Raw genomic sequence first — 18,946 nt, forward strand, 5'->3', positions numbered from 1 at the left:
TTTATTTCTTTAGTATGCTGGAGAAAGACTAAGAATGAGGGCTAGAAAATGGGCTTTTCTTAAACATTTGTTTTTATCTAAGAAGTAGTTGAAAAGATGTTTTCCCTCCATGAACAGAATTGTAGTTTACAGCTTGGAGGGGACCTCTGGCCTCTGAGGGGATCTGCTGCCATTGCATTGATCTTGGGTCCTGTCAGTGACCATGGAGAGAGGACTATATCTCTCTTGACCTCTCTTTTCCCCAGAGATTGCTAGGCTGTTTCATTTATCCAGAGTTTTTGCCTATAGACTGCGTAGGTGTCTAGCACATGAAACAGGCCTGGAATGAGCCCTGGGACCAAAAATTGATGCAAGTACATTTTATTATCCTACCAAGATGAGCAGCAACACCTAAAGAGGTGAGTGGGGCCATGGTTGGTGTCCACATTATTAAGTAGGAAATAGGGAGCATTGCAAATATTATGGGTTGCCTGCCCCTTATTTCTTTCATGCACAATCTCAGTGTTTTTCCGGTGTCTGTCCTCTTCTGCAGGCCAGACTGCAGGGGCAAGTCTTGATAGCCCAAAGCTAGTATGTGGGTGAGTGCCAGCCATTGGGGAACAGCCATTTGATGCCATTCTAGCCAATAAGACTGAGAGGGGATGTCTGCTGGGAATCGGGTAAGAAGAGATATGTGAGAGGTCCTTCTCTCTCCTGCTGGACTTCACTAGGTATGCATGTGGCAGTCAGCCTGTCACCATAAGAACAAGGCTCACACTGAGGGTTACAGGAGAGGTGGGTGGAAGGATGTGGCTCCTTAAGCTGCTAAATTAACACACCGGAAGCTGACGCATCTCAGGACTTGTTATATATAGATTACCCTTGAAATTCTCTGACTTGCAGTAGAAAGAAAACATCCCTACCAGTACAATTGCAGGTGGAAACAGGCTGCGTAAGATGAGGTGACCTACCCAGAATTACACTAGATGTAAAGGGGGTGAGTTAGGTGTCACACCCAGACTCCAGCCAGAGCCCAGGTTCGCTCCTAATTACCAAGTGTTGGTCTGTCTCTGTGCTGGGCACCTCTGTGCTGGAGAGGTAGCGTACCCTTTTCCTCCTTGGAAAGAGCTTTCAGAGACCACATGATATAGCTTGGTACCAGGAGCCCCTTTGTGCTTGAATATTGTTGTCCTGCAGCTGCTTTTGTAGCCACTCAGGGCCTTGAGGCTTCTAACCTGGCAAATTACTCTTGAGGTATGCTTGGCGAGCCTTCTCTAGCATTTGATTTTCAAGAGCTCTTCAGTCATGGGGTATCAACAGAATGCTTTTAGGAAGGGGCCTGTGCCCCAGTCGTGGACTTTGAGTCTTCCTCATTGCCTTCTCTTACACTTATCACCATTGCCTGCTGGTTTACATAGGGGAGGGGGAAATACCTGGCTAAAATTGGGGTTCTGCTAGAGACCTCCCAACCAAAAGTAAGCTCTTGAAGGGCAGAGGCTTTGTCTTTGCTAATGCTGTATTCCCAGAGCCTTGGACAGTGCTTGGCACACACCAAGGTAGGCACCCAGTAAATGTCAAGTGAGTGTTGAATATTGGAGGAAGGGTGGAGGGTGATGGAAGGTGGCTGGTGGATGGGCAGCCCACAGTGTCTGCCACCCTTGGCTAGTAGAGTTGACTTGCTTCAGCAAACTTCCTGTTCATCCTGGCTGGCTCCTCTGATAGATCAGACTATCTGGTAGAATTTGCTGGGGGTTCCAACAACGAGAGGGAAGCATTCTGCCCAAGTCTTTACCCAAGGAACCTATTTATATAATTGTGTCTTAGAGCTTTCCATTTTAGGAAAGGGAGTAGATGAAATAGAATAGATAGCAAATGGTGTAGAGAGAGAGAAAAAAGCACACTTTACAGCTGTGGGAGTGTGCTTCATTCCCGGAGGGAGGGGACCTGGACAGGGTACCACTGTATCTGCTCACAACAGACCTGATGGAGGGAAGGAAGGCTGCCATCTGAGGGAGGAGCATTCCAGGAATAGAGAACAGCTTGGTGGGTTTGAGGAACAGCAAGAATGTCTTATGATTTGAGTGAGACTAGAGCAACACAAGGGCAAGAGCACCAAGAGGTGAGGCCAGAGGAAGAACAATGAACTGACTGGGAGGACCTGGTGGGCTGTTAGAAGGTTTTGATTCTCTGTGGGATGGAAACAGAGGATCTGACTTGGGTCTTGGAGATCTTCCTCGCCCTGCTTGGGGACTAGGTTGGGATTGGGAGTAAGGGAGGCCTGATAAGAGGCTGTCACAATGATCTAGGCAAGAGATGACCATAGCTTGGACCAGGGTGGTGATGGAGGTGATGGTGGTGGTGAGAAATAGTTGGATTCTGAGTGTGTGTGTGTGTAATACACACATACATTACTTTTTTAAAAGCCTTTTTTTTAATATTGATTTGAGAGAGAGACATCGATTTGTTATTCCAACCAAGTTACCTGGCCAGAGCCACACATACATTACTTTTTAGGTATAACTTACATAGTGAAATGCACAGGCCTAGGGTGTACAATTTGATGAATTTTTACAAACAAATACACTCTGTAACCTGTTCCCCACTCAAGCTATGGAACATTTGCACCTCCTAGAAAGTTTGAGTTACAGATATATTGCTGAGGTAGAATGTGGAGTGTGAGATAAGGGAGGAAGGCTGAAGGGTGACTCCTGTGCTGTCCACTGGGATCAGTAAGACTGTGAAAGGAGCAGCTAGAGCCCAGATTCAATTAGACAGTGAGACCACCACATAGGGCCTTCCCCAAGCACCTGTTTGGTGAGTAGCCTCTCTGCCTTCTCCCTTTTGAAAATGCTAGAGCTCCATTCTAGAGTTTTAAGGAATAGGACAAATACCGTTATTTTTGGCTAGTGACAATTGCCATATATAATTATACTAGGCTACTTTTTATGGTATATGTGTGAATGTGGAGAATGAAGCATATTGTGATTTTGTATTTTTAATTTGTAAAATGTAAAATTATTTTTTTATTATAGAAGTAATACCTGTTTAATTTAGAAAATTAGAAAATGCAAAAAGGAAAATATATTGTTAAAACTTGTCTTTCAGACCATTTGGAAAAGAATAACTGGTGACTTGGTGCCTTTTTCTAAAAAAACACACATTTTATTTACTGTACATACCACATGATAAGAGTATCTGAATTTTTTGTTTGTTTAAAAAGTATCTAAATTTTTCAAGACCTTAGCCAAATCCCTGGTACCTCAGCAAATCCAGTGTTTTTATTGTGTAGCCTCCTTCAGGCCTTGCATTGCACATATAACTGGAATAGCTAACATGTTGCCATGCAGTTTCCATTTAATATCATTGGTTTGTTATTTTCTTTTTTTTAAGTTGAGGTATAATTGAAATACATTATATCAGTGTCAAGTGTACAACATAATGATTCAGTATTTCTAAATATTGCAAAATGATTACCAAATATCTAGTTAACATTTGGCACCAAACATAGTTACAAAATTTTTTTTTTCTGTGATGAGAACGTTTGCAATTTACCCTCTAAGCTTCTTTCAAATATGCAACACAGTATTAACTATAGTATTATTTTCTTAACTGTGGTTGTTAAGCTAACAGATATCCCTGCCCCACAATGGAAATGTGGTTCTTAATTGCTCTTAATTTTCTAATGGAACTGGGTGGAAGAGATGAGTAAATTTATAGAAGTCTATTTTGCAGATCATTTTTGAGGAATATCTATGTTCTGCAAAATTAGAAAAGAGTATGAAGAAACAGATAGTGACTGTTACCAAAACTTGATTATGTGTTGGCAAATGCTGCAGGAGAAGTGATTAAGGTCTATAAATGATATACCTGTCACTCTCTACTTTATTTGGGGGGGAGGGGGTGGCGGTTTCATGATTGCTACAGCTTCCTTCCTGTGCTGTGTTTTGAATCTCTCAGCCGCCTGACACCTATTAGATGTCATTGTGGTACTGCTTACTTAAGGCTGGAGACGTTTTTTGTGGTTGAAAGCAGTAGAGATAATAGCAGCAGGTGGCTCTGTGAGGTGGTTGGTGACATCTGTTTCCCCTCTTCAGGAGATGAGGAGCCTACCTTCCAAAGACTAGGATGCTAGTGACACTGTGAAGGTGTGTTTGAATTTTGGGCCTTTGCTGTGGGCTTTCTCCAGCTATTAACAACAGCAAGTATTTATTAGGTGCTTGCTAAGTGCCAAGCCACAGCTGGAAAAAACTCCATGACTAAAACAGATAAAAATTTCTGAGCTCTTGGAGTTTACATTCTGGTGGGCAGAATGGACAGACATACAATAAAGGAAATTATAAACTAAGAAATTGCTAAGAAAAAAATAGATCAGTATTAGAGGGATTGGTTGTGCCAGGTTGGGGAAAGTAACTTTCAAGTAGGATGGTTAGGGTAGGCCTCAGTGAGAGGGGGACATTGAGTGAAGACTAGAAGGGGGCAAGGAAGGAGCCATGGTCTGTACTATCTGGGAGAACTTCCAGCTGAGGAAAGATCCAGGGCAGGACTCTGGGTGGGAGTGTGCCCACTGCAGCCTAGGAACAGAAAGGAGGCCAGGGGACTGGACCAGTGATTGGAAAGAAAGGAACCAGGAAATGAGGCCAGAAAAGTCATAGGCAGTGTGGCTGCTGTGCCTAGCCTATTGGCTTCTTCTGACTAGCACATGGCCTTAACTCTGATGGGCAGACAGCCAGTAGAGCAGGTATGGGTGTGCAGATCAGGAGATCTCTGCTGGGAGAAGTTAAGGATGAGAGAGGTCTGGTAGGCTGCTGGATAGAGGAGTTACCTGCGTATTTAGAGTACTTAGGTGCAAAAGTTTCTCCAGAGAGACTGCTGGTTGTAGAGTATGCATGTTATCACCTGCACAAGAAAAGAATCTGTTCTATTATGAGAGCCACGGGTGTTTTGATATTTACCTTTATTACCTTAATGTTATCACACACACACATAAATATATATAGTTTTTTAAAAACAGACCATTTGTATAAGTGTTTCTCGTTGAAGTAATTGTAGATTTACATGCAGTTGAATGAAATAATGAAAGAGATCTTTTGTACACTTTGTCCATTTTCTCCCAGTGGTAACATTTTACAAAACTATAGTAAAATACCACATTGACATTGACACAATCCACCTATCTTATTCAGATTTCTCCACTTTTATTTGTACTCATTTGTGTGTATGTGGGTATTTAGTTCTATACAATTTTCTACCTGTCTAGGTCCGCATATTCACCACCACAGTCAAGACACTAAGCAGTTCCAACACCTTCTACAACCACATCCACCTCCCTTCCATGCTCCTCTATCTTATAGATATATGTTTGGTTTGGTTTTGATTAGCATTTTTTTAAGTTATAGTAAAATACATATATCATAAAATGTATCATCTTAATCTTTTGAGTTAATAATTCAATAATGTTATGTTTATTCACACTGTTGTGCAAAATATCTCCAGAACTTTTCATCTTGCCAAACTGAAACTATATACCAATTAAGCAACAACTCTCCATATTCCCTTCCCCCAGCTCCTGGCACCCACTATTGTACTCTCTGTCCCTATGAATTTGACTACTCTAGCAACCTCATATAAGTGGAATCATATAGTATCTGTGCTTTTGTGACTGGCTTATGTCAATTAGCATAATACCTTTAAGGTTCAAGAATTTACTTTCCTTTTTAAGGCTGAATAATATTTCTTTATATGGATATACCAGAACTTGCTTATCTATTCATCCATCAGTGGACACTTTGATTGCTTCTCCCTCTTAGCTATTGTGAATAATGATATTATCAACATGGGTGTACAAATACGTCTTTGAGACCCTACTTTCAATTCTTTCAAATATATACCCAGAAGTGGAATTGCTGGATCATAGGTAATTCTATTTTTAATTTTTTGAGGAACCACCATACTGTTTTCCATAGTGGCTGCACCATTTTACATTCCTACTAGCAATGGATAAGCCTTCCAATTACTCTGCATCCACCAGTACTTGTTTTCTTTTTTCTTCTTTTGATAGTACCCATCCTAATGGGTGTAAGATAATATCTCATTCTGGTTTTGACTTGAATTTCCTTGATAGTTAATGATGATGAGCATCTTTTCATATGCTTGTTGACCATTTTATATATCTTCTTTGGAGAAATGTCTAGTCAAGTCCTTTGCCCATTTTTTAATTGACTTTTTTTGTTTGTTTTTTTTTGCTATTAAATTTTAAGAGTTCTCTATATGTTCTGGGCATTAATCTCTTCTCAGATGTTTGATTTGCAGATATTTTCTCCCATTCTTTGGGTTGCCTTTATTCTGTTTTAGTATCCTTTGATGGATAAAAGTTTTTAATTTTTAAGATGTTCAGTTTGTCTATTTTTTCTCTTAATGCCTGAGCATTTGGTATCATATGTAAGAAATCTTTGCCAAATCCAATGTTGTGAAGCTTTTCCCTTGTTTTCTTCTAAGAGTTTTATAGTGTTAGGTTTTATATTTGGGTCTTTGATCCATTTTGAGTTAGTTTTTATATATGGTGTTAGGTAAGGGTCCAACTCCGTTCTTTTGCATGTGGGTGTTGTTTTCCCAGCACCATTAGTTGAAGAATCTGTCCTTTCCCATTTAATAGTCTTTTTACCCTTGTCAAAAATCACTTGACCATGCGTACAATTATTTCTGGGCTCTCTATTCTATTGAATTGATCTGTATGTCTGTCTTTGTGCCATGGCCACACTGTTTTGATTACTGTAGTTTTGTAGAAAGTTTTGAAATCAAGAAATTTGAGACCTCCATTTTTGTTCTGTTTCAAGATTCTTTTGACTATTCAAGATCCCTTGAGATTGCATGAGTTTTAAGATGGATTTTTCTATTTCTGCAATAAATATCATTGTAGTTTTTATTGGGATTGTGTTAAATCTGTAGCGCTTTGGGTATTAGTAACATCTTAACGATATCAAGCCTTCCAATTCTAGTTTTCAGTGTACAAGTTTTGGCTGCCTTGGTTAAGTTTATTTCTAAGTAATTTTTCTTTTTGATTCTATTTTAAATGGAATTGTTTTCTTAAATTTTTTTTTTTTTTTTTACTGATGTTTGTTGCGTGTGTATCCTTCAACTTTACCAAATTTGTTTATTCTGTGGAATCTTTAGGATTTTCTACATATAAGATCGTGTCTTTTGTATCCACCTTATATTTTACTATTGTTTTGTAACTTTTTTCAGTTAATAAATGTTTCAGGTTTTTTCCATGTTTCATTTTAAATTACAAATTTACCAAAACTTGTTAATACCAAGTATTATTGGGCTGTAGAGAAAAGTGTTCCCAGGAGCAGTATGCAACGGGCAAAGGCCTCAGCTCCCCCAAACTTCCATTCCAGGGAAACGTGCTCACGGATGTTCCAGTTGGACCTGCCCTGTGAGCTGTTGAGTGTAAAGGGAGCACAAATCAAAGGTCCTTGGCCATTGAGAGGGCTGGCTACTCCTGTTTGTGCCCTCCCTTCTCTCTTCCCAGCATCCTCTAGCCACATTTGGGCCTCCTCCCTGAGTCTTTCAACCCTGGTGTGAGGGAGGATTCCACCTGACTGCATCCCATTGAAACCCAGCTTTCATAATGTATTCTTTATTCCTGCCAGATGAAGAGCATTCATGCTGCAGTTGTCAGGTCAGCAACCCCCAGACAGGTGACCAACTGTTGTGGCTCTGTGGAGAAAGCGACAGCAGGGTACTATGTGTGGACTAAGGACAGGTCCAGGAAGGTGTCTGGGAGGGGTGACCTGGAGGCAGAGCCCCAAGGAGAATGGCTGTGGTGGGTTTGCAGGGAGAACATGCTGGCCATCTTCCAGAGGATATGACATTGCCTGGTGGCTCTAGGGAACAGGGAGTGTGTTAGTTTATCTTTTGTTGCTGTCTCTATACAAAGAAAAACCAAGTGCTAGAGGAAGTTGGGAGCTCATCTTTGTCATTATGCAGTGCCACAGGAAAAGTTCTCTAGTCTAGCCATAAGATCCTTTTCCTCACCTCTCCATCAAAGACCCCTTTGGAAAAAGAGGTCTGTTCCCACTGAGGGAATGTGAGCTATTATTTTCCTTAGGACTGAAAAGCCTAGTGTTGAAAGGAGGTGGGGAGCCAGCACCACCCTGGTGGCTTTGTGCAGGTCCACTATCATATTTCATCTAACCTATGGCACATCACTACAGAAGTTACAGAGTGGCAGTTATACCGGTCACCTCTTCCACCAGGGTATGTCCTGATTTCAGAAAGGTCCACATATGAAACATACATCTTAGAAGCAATGTGACACAGCATCTTAATCTTTCTCATAGTTGCTCGTCAGGGTGAATGTGTCCTCCCATTTTACAGATTAGGGAACTGGAGTTTAGAGAGATTAAATAACTTACCCAAGGCTGTGTCAGGGCTGAGGATTCAACCCAGAAGTGTTTAATGCTAAAACCCGTACCCAACCCTCATCTCTGCTTCCCCTGGAACCTGGAGGCACCCTCCAGCTTAGCAATTCCCTTCCAGGCTTAACAGCCAAAGCCCATGCTCGACATAGTTGTGTGGAGCCAAAATGTGAATCTTACCTTGGCATTTTCCTGGTTAGGAGGTAGCTGTAGAGGAAGGGCTGCACTCCCCAGAGGTGCCTTGCCCTGCCCTGCCTGTCTCTCCAGTCTCTTCTCTCCCCACTCTCCTTTACAGTAGCTTGCCAGGCTCATCCTTGAGGCCATGCCTTGTCTCCTCTACCTGAAATTCTCCTCCCTGACCCTCTGGCTAACTCCTCCTCCTCTGAAGGAAGCTCCAGGCTGAGTTAGGTGGCTTTCTACCTGTGCGGACAAGTGTCACCACACCAGTGAGGTTTCTATGAGGGTCTGCATTCTGGAGCTTCCTGAGGGCAGGGCTGAGCCTTTCTTCTTTTTCTTTTATTTATCTTTTAATTTTAAAAATTGATGGGAGAGAGAAAGAGAGAAAAATCAATGGTGAGAGAAACATTAATCGGCTGCCCTCTGCACATACCCCAACCAGATATCTAACCCCCAACCTGGGTATGTGCCCTGACCAGGAACTGAACCTGCTACCTTTCGGTGTACAGGCTGACACTCCAACCAACTGAGCCACACCAGCCACAGCTAAGCCTTCTGTCTTTATTTTCTCACTGCTTAGCCTAGTATCAGGCTCATAGTAGACATCCTTAGAAGTGAATCTGTGTGTGCTTTTGGGGAGTCAGGCTAACCTGTGACTTAGAGGTAAGTGATTTTGGTGTAGTTCTTGAGGGGATATATAATACAGTGTCTCACAGACTTAAGGAATGGTGGAAAGCATCTGAGGGCTAGGTTCCTTTCTGATGGCCTACTCCAGACTGATGCTGAGACAGCTAGAACTTTTTTGGTTAAAATGACAAATGCCCAGCTCAGCTTGGCTTAAGTAGAAAAGTGAACGAATTGGCATTTTGGGTTATCTCTTGCATAACAAAGTACCCCAAAACTTGCTGGCTTAAAACAACAACCATTTTATTATCTGTGATTCTGAAACTTGGCAGGTCTCAGGAGGGGCAGCTCACCTTGGCTCCTGTGTTGGGTCCTTGAGTCTCACTGTTATCTGGGTTCTTTGCTTATCTCCATGTGACCGATTCTCCCTCCTCTCAGCACAGTGTTCTCAGGGTAGTTGGACTTCTTACATGGCAGTTGGCTTTCTTCAGAGAGCCATTGCTGACCTTTTGTAGGCTTAAGCCTAGAACTAGAGCAGTGTTGCTTCTGTCACATTCTGTTAAAACATGTCACTGGCCAGCCCAAATTCAATGGGAGGGAAGCACACGGGCCCACGGGACTGAGGTGTTCAGGGTAATGCTCAGCATAGCAAGTCCAAGGGCCCAGACCAGGTCATCAGGACCCATTGCATGCGTATGCACGCACTCTCGCTCTGGCTCTCACTCTGGCTCTTGTTTCCTTATATGCATTTCACCCATTGACTTTGCATCAGTTTCCTCCCAGCAGTGTCATCCTGACCCTCATAGCAGCCCCAGGCACGCCACCTCCCAGCTTCACCTAGAGAGGCAGCAAAGCACAGTATTTAACGCTTTGGGTTCTGGAGCCAGATACCTGGACTCTACCAGGCAGCTCTGTGGCCTTGGACAATTTTTTTAACCTCTGTATGCCTCAGTTTCCCTCTCATGGTAAAATTAGGATGTCAGAAGTATTCACCTCAGCCCTCAGTTACTCAAGAGCATGTCATGGGTGGAGGAGGGGAGGGTCTGGCCTTGAAAAGCAGAGCTCCATGGGACATACCGCAGCATGGTTCTGGCTCTCCTGGAAGGAGTGGCTAGCTGGCACCTTCAAGGGCCAGCCTGCTACAGATTCCCCAGGAGGCCCCGAGTAAAAATCGTAGCACCGATGGGGTCAAGGCTCCCCTGCCACTGTCCTCATTATTCTTAGAGGTATCTGCTCTTTTGAAGTTCACAAGGCTCCTAGTGGTGCTAATTGGTCACTGTCCAAGCCTCAGTCATAGCACTAGGTGTCATGGTCTCTCCATTTCTTACAGCCTTTGGAGCAGCGGCATGTGCACTACTCGAGGCTGGGCCCACAGCCCCAATTGTCCTTTCTTGTTTCTTGAGGCTTTCCTTTGAGGCACTTCTCGCAGCCAGATGGGCAAGAAACCCACAACTGCTTCTCTCCCAGGCCCTCAGCCTATGAGAAAGGGAGGCACATTCTCAACAGCAGCATGTGGGACTCTGGCTTATCACACATGGCAACCACCGAGCCCAGGAAGGGTATGGGTGTGCCAGCATGGGCCTGAGTGCACATGCAGGGAAGGACCAGTTGGAGCACATTCAGTCCTCACCTGTGTTCTCAGCACCTGCCTCTTTTCGCCCACTCTATAGTTTTTGGAGTCCTTGCTTGAAGATGAAGGTGGGAGTGATCAGGGTCTGCCCTGGCCAGGCTATGGGAGGAGAACTTGCAAGCTTCCTCTTTAGGTCTCTGTCAGTGCATTGCACTGCTGGGTTTGGTTCCTTCAGAGATTATAGAGTACCAAGCTGTGTTGGGGCTTGTCTTATGAACTTTTGGAATGAAAGCTCAGAGCAGACTAGGACTGAAATATCTTTGAGCACATTACAGTACTCCAGGAGTGCGGTCAGCAGCTACTTGGCTGAACTTGACCTGTCACTATAGAACTCTGGCTCTGTGTGGCCCTGGAGGTGACCCAAGGGCTCAGGGACTGCTAGCATGGCCAGTTGTGGTAGCCTTTGTTATTTTGGAATTCAGTAAGTACTGAAGATAACATGTGGTGTGATTTTCAGATTTTCCTAGATTTCTACTTGCTCCTAAGACAAAATAGGTGTTTATACCTGCTTGCTCGTGGCCTTGCATGGCTGTGTCTCCCACTACCACGTAACGGCCACTAAAAAGGGGTGCACATTTCCCCTTGCCTTGTGGAAGCTCATGCTTGATTAGACTGTAAGGGCATGGCTCTCCAGAAGATGACGAGAGAAGCTGGGTGCTGCCTGGGGCCAATGCTGGCCATTGCCTTTGGGGTACCAGCAATTGATTTTCCACACTTGGATGGGAGCCCTGGCAGGACTTTCAGCCCTTAGGCAGCCACTGCCCACACTTGCCACCTTGTAATTCTAGAGCTGGTAACTCTTGTCCTAGTGTCCATGCCACCTCTCCGTGGGTGATAGAGACAGTGCATCCTTGACTAAGAAACTCTTTGGCAACAGCCCTTTGTATCAGCAATTGCTGGTGCTCAGTTCATTGTCATGCCATCTAAATTTGTCCCTGAACAAGTATTACTAGGCTACCACTCACCAGGCCTGTGCTAGAAGCTGAGGATGTGGTGATGAACTCAACAGCTATTGACATGACACTCTGAGTCTGCAGGCAGACCAGGGAGCTAGACAAAGTCGTCTGGCACAGGCCCCAGGATTACTCCCACTGTCTGCTGGGTTTTGAGTTCTTATGGTGCCTTTGTTAGTCTGACTTACCCAGCTAGCCATCTCGCTTCATGGGCTTCTGGTGTGGGCCTGGGCTCTTACTGGACGCTGTGGGGACTCCAAGAGCTAGTTGCCATAGCTCTTTCCCTAGGAGGGACTGAACATTTATTTGAACATAGAGCACATACCATGGAGGAGGGTGAGCAAGAGGAGATCCCGAGAAGGCAGACTCTCCATTGACTTTGATGCAGCACAAATGTATGGGGGCGAAGCTTTTTGGAAGCAGAAGCATGATGAGAGAAGCGGTGTGTTATGGACAGCCACTGGCCCTACCCAGCTCTCAGACAGACAGAAAAGCCAGAGCATGCTTCCCATGTCAGGCTGATTGATGGGATGGGAAGATGGCTGGATGTGTATAGCCCCTGTGACTCAGAGCTGTTGTCATGAGCCTTTACAGACATGCATCCCTGGAAGGTGTCAGGCTCTTATCCAGTGGACCTCTGTGAATGCCCAGGTGACCTGTGGGCTCAGTCATTCTAGTGACGAAATGCTTTGTCCCACTTTTAGACTTTCAGCTATTTAATGTCACTTGGAGAGTCTTCTATCAGTTTATACTTTAAAAGTTAATTTACTCTACCCTCACAAGTAAGTGGACATTGGTAGTATATTATTTTTTCCTCGGATCTGTGATTAGAGATATTATTTGTATAACCAATATTTTAAAAGTTTGAGTCTGTTGCTGTTCTTCCACGAATAAAAGCCAAAGCAGCCTGACCGGGCGTGGCTCAGCGGTTGAGCATCGGCCTAGGATCCAGGCGATCAGGGTTCAATTCCCGGTCAGGGCACATGCCCGGGTTGTGGGCTCGATCAATGACTCTCTCATCATTGATGTTTCTATCTCTCTCTCTGCCTCTCCTTTCCGCTCTCTGAAATCAATAAAGATATATTTTTAAAAAAATTTTTTTTTTTTAATAAAAAAAATTTTAAAATAAAAATAAATTTAAAAAGCCAAAGCAGATTTTGTGTGTGTGTTTTCTTTGTTTCCAGGAAAGCCAATATTTTCAGTTGATATTCACCCTGACGGGACCAAGTTCGCAACTGGAGGACAAGGTATGTTCACGGAATAATGGGGATGCTTACAGCCCTGCGCCTAGCTTTGCTTCTCCTGGTTACCTACTGAGCTATAGAAAGAATATTTGCTGTTTTCAGTATGGATGTGACTCACTTTAAGTCTAAACAAGTCACATCAAAATCCTTTTTTTGCACTAGAGTGTGCTCTCTATAGAGACAGCAGGTTTCTGGCAGGTTTCTCTTTCTAATTTCTGTTTATTGGGTTAGTATTAAAATCAATTTGCATGTCCGAGCCCAAGATTATTGAGCGTGGAGAGTGGCAGGCGGTCCCATAGACAAAGCCCCGGCCTCAGAGGTGAGGGCACTTGGTCCTCATCTTGGCTCTGGCAGTATTTTCTCATCTGAAAGGGGGAGGAGATGGTTAGCCTCCAGGGTCAGTCATGTAGTTATTAGGCCCATTCTCTGGGCTCAGAGCAGTTCAACTGGGTTAGAGGGCAAGTACAAATGCACACACCATTTGAAAATATATGATCCATGGTATTGTCTATGTGTTTTATCCAGTGTCTTCTGCAGTATTGCAGTAACAGTTCTGTTCAGAAAGACAAAATCACTTTTGAGGACAGGACACCAAGATGTATATAAGGTCACACACAGTAGCATTCCCACAGAGCCCAGTCTCCTGGCAGCTTCACCCCCCGAGCAGGGTCTCCCTCCGGCTGAGGCCTCCCTGGACAAGACTTGGAGAGTGAGTGGCCTCTGTGAGTTCCAGGTCCCCGGGCCAGGTGCTGCAGAGGAGGTTGTCTGAAGCCTTCCTGCTGCGGGGGCTTGCAGGGAAGCCTTGATCTCCTTCCAGCGTGCTGCGGGCTGCACCCAAGAGGTGCCACAGGCGTCACCTAGGACCACTGGACTTAGCTGGGGTAACAGAGTTTTTTCTTCAGCCACAAGAAGAGGCATACCTTCCTGACCTCCTCAGCATAGGACACTCTAGAAGAGCCGATTAGTAAATATTTTACATTTTGGCCAAGAGACGATTGCAAGCATACCTTATAGTAATTTTGACATGTTTATTTCCAAGTGTTTATTGGTTTTTGCCCCTCTGTGACAGAAGGTTAAATGAGGGACTGGACTTTTGTTAGTTATTGGTAATGGAAATCTTAGAATGAGAAATCATTACTGAAATGCATAGATACATTTTTTAGCCCAATACTACATTAGCTTACGACCACAGGAACCCTAAATGCCCTCTTTTGGTTGATCTCTCATCTGTAGATGATGGCAAAGGTCAGGTGAGGTAATAAGCACCTTTTCCAGTGTTTAAGGCACATTTCAGACTAGGGTCTCAAAGCACCCATGTGAGAACAGTCATGGACTGCACACAGTCCATGGGAAGGAGGGAAAGCCCTGTACTGTTCTTGGTTGATAGGGAGCCCATGCAAAGACCTGAAAGGGTGCTGGGGCATGGGCTTGTCCAGTCTCATTTACAGATGAGGGGTTTGGGTCCTGGACAGGAATGAGGACCTTTAGGGGCCCCAGGTGGATCTGTGTTAGAGGCAGACCAGAGCTCCGTCCTCCCCTGATTCTACTCCCAAGTTCTTTTCATAAAGTCAGGTTGGCCTCAGCCTCAGCATACTACTAAATCCACACTTTTTGAGTCCCCATCAGCACTTGTTTTTCTTCATCGTTTCTGTGGCTTATATTAGTAATTCAAATTCACTCCCCCCCATCTAGTCAGTCATGATTTATGAAAGCTAGGTGAGGACTTTGTCTCATAGTTAATAGTCTGCTCCTTGTGCATTGAATTATCTCTGCCCCTTCATTCCAGGACAGGATTCTGGGAAGGTTGTGATCTGGAATATGTCTCCAGTCCTCCAGGAGGATGACGAGAAGGATGAAAATATTCCCAAGATGCTTTGCCAGATGGACAATCACTTAGGTATTACAGAGTGGCCCTTTGCAGGCTTTTCGTGTTGGCAGAGTGCCCAAGGTTAGCACATGTGTTTGTAATTAGAAAGATAAGGCCCCGTGCGGCGGTAACTCCCCTCGGCCTGCTGTCTGAAGGCACAGATGTTGGCTGCACACCTGGGTGAGTTATTCGGCAGAAGACTCGGCCCGCCCACAGAACCATCTTTGGACAGTCTGCAGGTACCTCTGGTGATTTCCTGCTCATGAGTCGTTACTGCCTGATTCCATGGGGCTTTGGGGCCAGCGACCTGGAAGCAGTAGGGTTCTGGGGAAGGGTGTGTAAAGGACAACCTACCAAATGTCTCAGATTGCCATTGTGTCACTTGGAGGCCCTCTGCCAGGACCCTTTTGGCTGCTGGGCAGTGTTGTGGTTTTCTTTTCTGCGTTAATGCCTTAGTTTCCTGCCCCTGAGCATCAGGGTGACTGTACCTGGCTCTGGTTTCTGACCTAGCTGCTTCCCCTGAGATGCTCTATTAATAATTACACCCCCTACCTTTGCTCTGTATGTTCTTGCTCTCCCAACATGTCTCCCGGTGTCCTCCAACTTGGAGTGCAAGTCATTCACAAGCCATGTGTGGGCCACAACCTGTATAGTGTCCCTCGTATTGCAGGGCTCCCAAAGGCTGAGCTGTGAGTGCTCCCAGAGGCTCCAGCCCAATGGGTTCCAAGGGAGATTTCTGTTGTTCTCTGTTTATGAGTGCAGAATCAATCCATCTGCAGTACTAATGAGTTTAGAAAATCCGAATTTAATTGCTGACAGGTGGAATAAAGTCAGAGTTTTATACTTTACCAAGCTGCTCCCCTGAAAGTTCTAGAGAAGGTGTCTTGGCCTATTTAGTACATGCCTTCCTATTAAGAGTTATCCCTATTCAGAAATATGTCTCCGCATTAGACAGCCCTTTTTAAATAATGAGATGTAGCTATTTACCAGCTTTCATGGCCATGAGCCTTCTCCTAGTGACTATGACTACTTCATCCAACACTAACATTTATTTCTCAGGTTATGTAGCCTTTTCCCCTCCAGACTCTGTTCTGGTAATTTGTTATTATAGCACAAATAGGTTAGTGCTTGAATGGAATTACTCTTCTAGGGCTCTCACAGTAGATGCCTTGAGTAGATCAGATCGATCAGATTTTACAAACCCTTTGCATCTCGCCAAGCTCTTTGTAACACAAATGACTACTGGATTTTCATCACCTTCTTTTTTTTCTTCCCAGCATGTGTGAACTGTGTGCGGTGGTCAAACAGTGGGATGTATTTAGCTTCTGGGGGAGATGACAAACTGATTATGGTGTGGAAGCGGGCTACGTAAGCATCATTTTCCTTCCTTCACGTTTTGTTTTTAGGAGCTTTTTTGCTGGTCTTTATCATAGTCACTTTCTCTACCCTGGCACTGAAGTCCCCAGAGTCCCAAATTCATAAGGAGCAGGAAGCACACATAAACCAGGAGCAGCTGGGGCCTGACCAGGGAGCTGAGAGGCCACCCGCCTCCCTAGTTACCTGCTCAACTGTGCCTCGCAGGGCTGCAGGGTTTACACCTGAAAAGGAAGGGCAAATCCCTTCCAGTACTGACATTGGTGGCTTCTTTGTTTTGTTTTTCAAATGAAATTTCCCGACATGCAATGTGGTTAAAAGTCAAGGTGCTCTGATGGAATCTGGGGCAGGGGTCCAGAGCCTGTACTCTTAGCCATTCACCTCATTTTCTGACTGAACCCTGGCCTCTAAGGAGTCCTCACTTGAAAGCCCTTTCTCTGCACTAATAGTGAACTAACCATCACCTAGACAACTCTTCTTTACACCTAGGCAGAGTCTTTCAGAGTGGACTCTGCAAACTCTTCCATAACCAGCTCCCCAGATGACGTGGGCCAGTCAAGCTGGGAGCTCAGACCTACCCCACTGTTCAGCCACAGTGACCCTATGGCCATGGCTTTGAGAGCAGAGGCATGCTGTCCCACTCAGCTGCCTCAGCAAGCTCTTTCTATGGGTTTGTGAAAACTTCTACAGGGTTGAAGGCTTTTAACAGAGGCTCTGCGCTGACTGCGCCAATGCCAGGAGCTAGTACCTATGGTTCGAATACTTTCTCTGCCTCAGGTGTTAAGGCAGAGGCCTTCAATTTATTATTATAAGAGGACTTAAAAAATACTGTTGATTTTGCTGCTTTAGCCAACATAAATAATATTTAGTGTATAATTTGAAAAACTAAAAAATATAAAAGAAAAATATCATCATCCCACCACCTAAAGGAAGTTGTGGTTAATATTTTGGTGTTTTTTACATGTGTCCTTCTGACCCATTTTCCATACATACATGTAATTTTTTTATTACATAGTGATATATTGTATATGCTGTCCTGTGGCCTGCTTTTTTCACTTAATTATATATTGTGAACATTTCCCCGTGCACTAGATAGTCTTTTACCACAACTTTGTGATGACTGTGTAGTATTTCATGAAATGCAAATAATTTACGTAGTCGGCTCTTGCTATTGAACAGTTCAGTGCTTTCCAGTGTTGTCTGGTTTTCTTCGTTCTGTGTGCTGCGAGAAGCCATGCTGCAGTGAGCATCTGTGTGGCGCCAGAGCACTCCTGGAGTGCCTGCCTGACTCCTCTTTCTCACAGGTACATCGGCCCCAGCACCGTCTTCGGCTCCAGCGGTAAGCTGGCCAACGTGGAGCAGTGGCGATGTGTCTCCATCCTCCGCAGCCACTCAGGCGGTGAGTGGGGCTGCCCGCTGGGGTGGGCGGCCCCTGCAACTGTCTGAGACCAGCAGCAGTACCTCCACCGCCTCTGCGGACTGTTTTGGTCCTTAAAGAAACCCCACCCCATCACCATTAGTCATACCTTGCCTGTCCCTCAAGGTCTGTGCAGTCATCGTCCCCACTGCCTGCCTCCAGCTGCATTCAGTGCCCCCACTCCTGCCCTCATGGGGTATATGTTTATATCTTTAATGTAGAACTCCCCACGTTCTGCTGTTTATCCTGGTGAACTGAATCACTACCTTCATCAATGGATCACTAAGTCCGTAAGCACACTTTATTTATTCCACAGAAACTAGAACACAGGGGCCCAATGAAAAGTTTTATACTTGACCTTAAGTATATTTGCAAAGTGTTGTAAATAGACTTGGAATGGAAAGACACATTTTGCCAATTTGGACTGAAGAGGAGGAGGGTCAGTCAGTCAATAGCAGTCTAAAACCATGTGCTGTACACTTAGTTAGGTGCTAGGGATACCAGAGTGAATACAACTTAGTCATACCTCAGAAAACCTGTGGTCTAGCCCAGGAATGGCCTGAATGGTTTCCCAGGTAGGGACGACAGCAGAAGCGAGATAGATTTGCTGTGAATGATGAGTTGGCAGCACTTCACCACTGTTGGATCTTTATATACAAGGCAGGAAGCAGCACAGAGTGGGGCTGGATGCATGTACAGGGACTAAGGTCATGGAAGGCTCATGCTCCCTTTTAATGAGGGTGTCCTTAATTGTGGAAGAGACAGGGAGCCATTAAAAGCTTTGAAGCCCAAGAGGGAGATCATTCTGACAGCTGTGGGGAAAAGGAGGTTGTTTCAGTGGCTCAGATGAAAACTTCAAGGGCCTGAACTAGTCCTATGATAATTTAGAGAGGAAGAGATGATTTGGAAATTCTTAGGACAGAGCAAGAGGTGGGATGAAGTAAAGTCCTGGCTGGGTATATGAACAGCCAGTGGCATCCTCTACTGCAACCATAAGAACAATAGTCTTATTAGGATGGACACCAATTTATTGTGGGATATGCTGAGTTTGAGGGGGTTGGGGAGAGAATGTCAAGAGACTGTTGGAATTGAGCCTGGAGCTCTGGGGGAAGATAGGGTAGGAGTGAGAGGTTTGGAAGGCATCAGCTGTAATCCATTGGCAGTATATGCCTGGCAGACACTCTGCAGACACTTTGAAAGGTGAACAAGCCCACCTCTTGGTAACCAGATTGATTCTAAATTTGTGAAAGCTGACAGTAGC

The 18,946-nt window shown here is 44.6% G+C and overlaps 1 protein-coding gene across 2 annotated transcripts in view; it reads left to right on the forward strand.

The window, feature by feature from the left end:
- The window catches only part of HIRA (histone cell cycle regulator), a 73,060-nt gene that overhangs the window by 5,228 nt on the left and 48,886 nt on the right, over positions 1-18,946 (forward strand). For both annotated transcript variants that reach the window (XM_081122651.1, XM_081122652.1), the window contains exons 2-5: positions 12,968-13,030; positions 14,814-14,924; positions 16,172-16,262; positions 17,573-17,667. In XM_081122651.1, the coding sequence (XP_080978777.1) occupies positions 12,968-13,030; positions 14,814-14,924; positions 16,172-16,262; positions 17,573-17,667 (360 nt within the window). The remainder of the gene's footprint in view (positions 1-12,967; positions 13,031-14,813; positions 14,925-16,171; positions 16,263-17,572; positions 17,668-18,946) is intronic.

The sequence above is a fragment of the Miniopterus schreibersii genome (assembly GCF_964146895.1).
Source record: "Miniopterus schreibersii genome assembly, chromosome: 20".
In the NCBI taxonomy this organism is placed as follows: domain Eukaryota; kingdom Metazoa; phylum Chordata; class Mammalia; order Chiroptera; family Miniopteridae; genus Miniopterus; species Miniopterus schreibersii.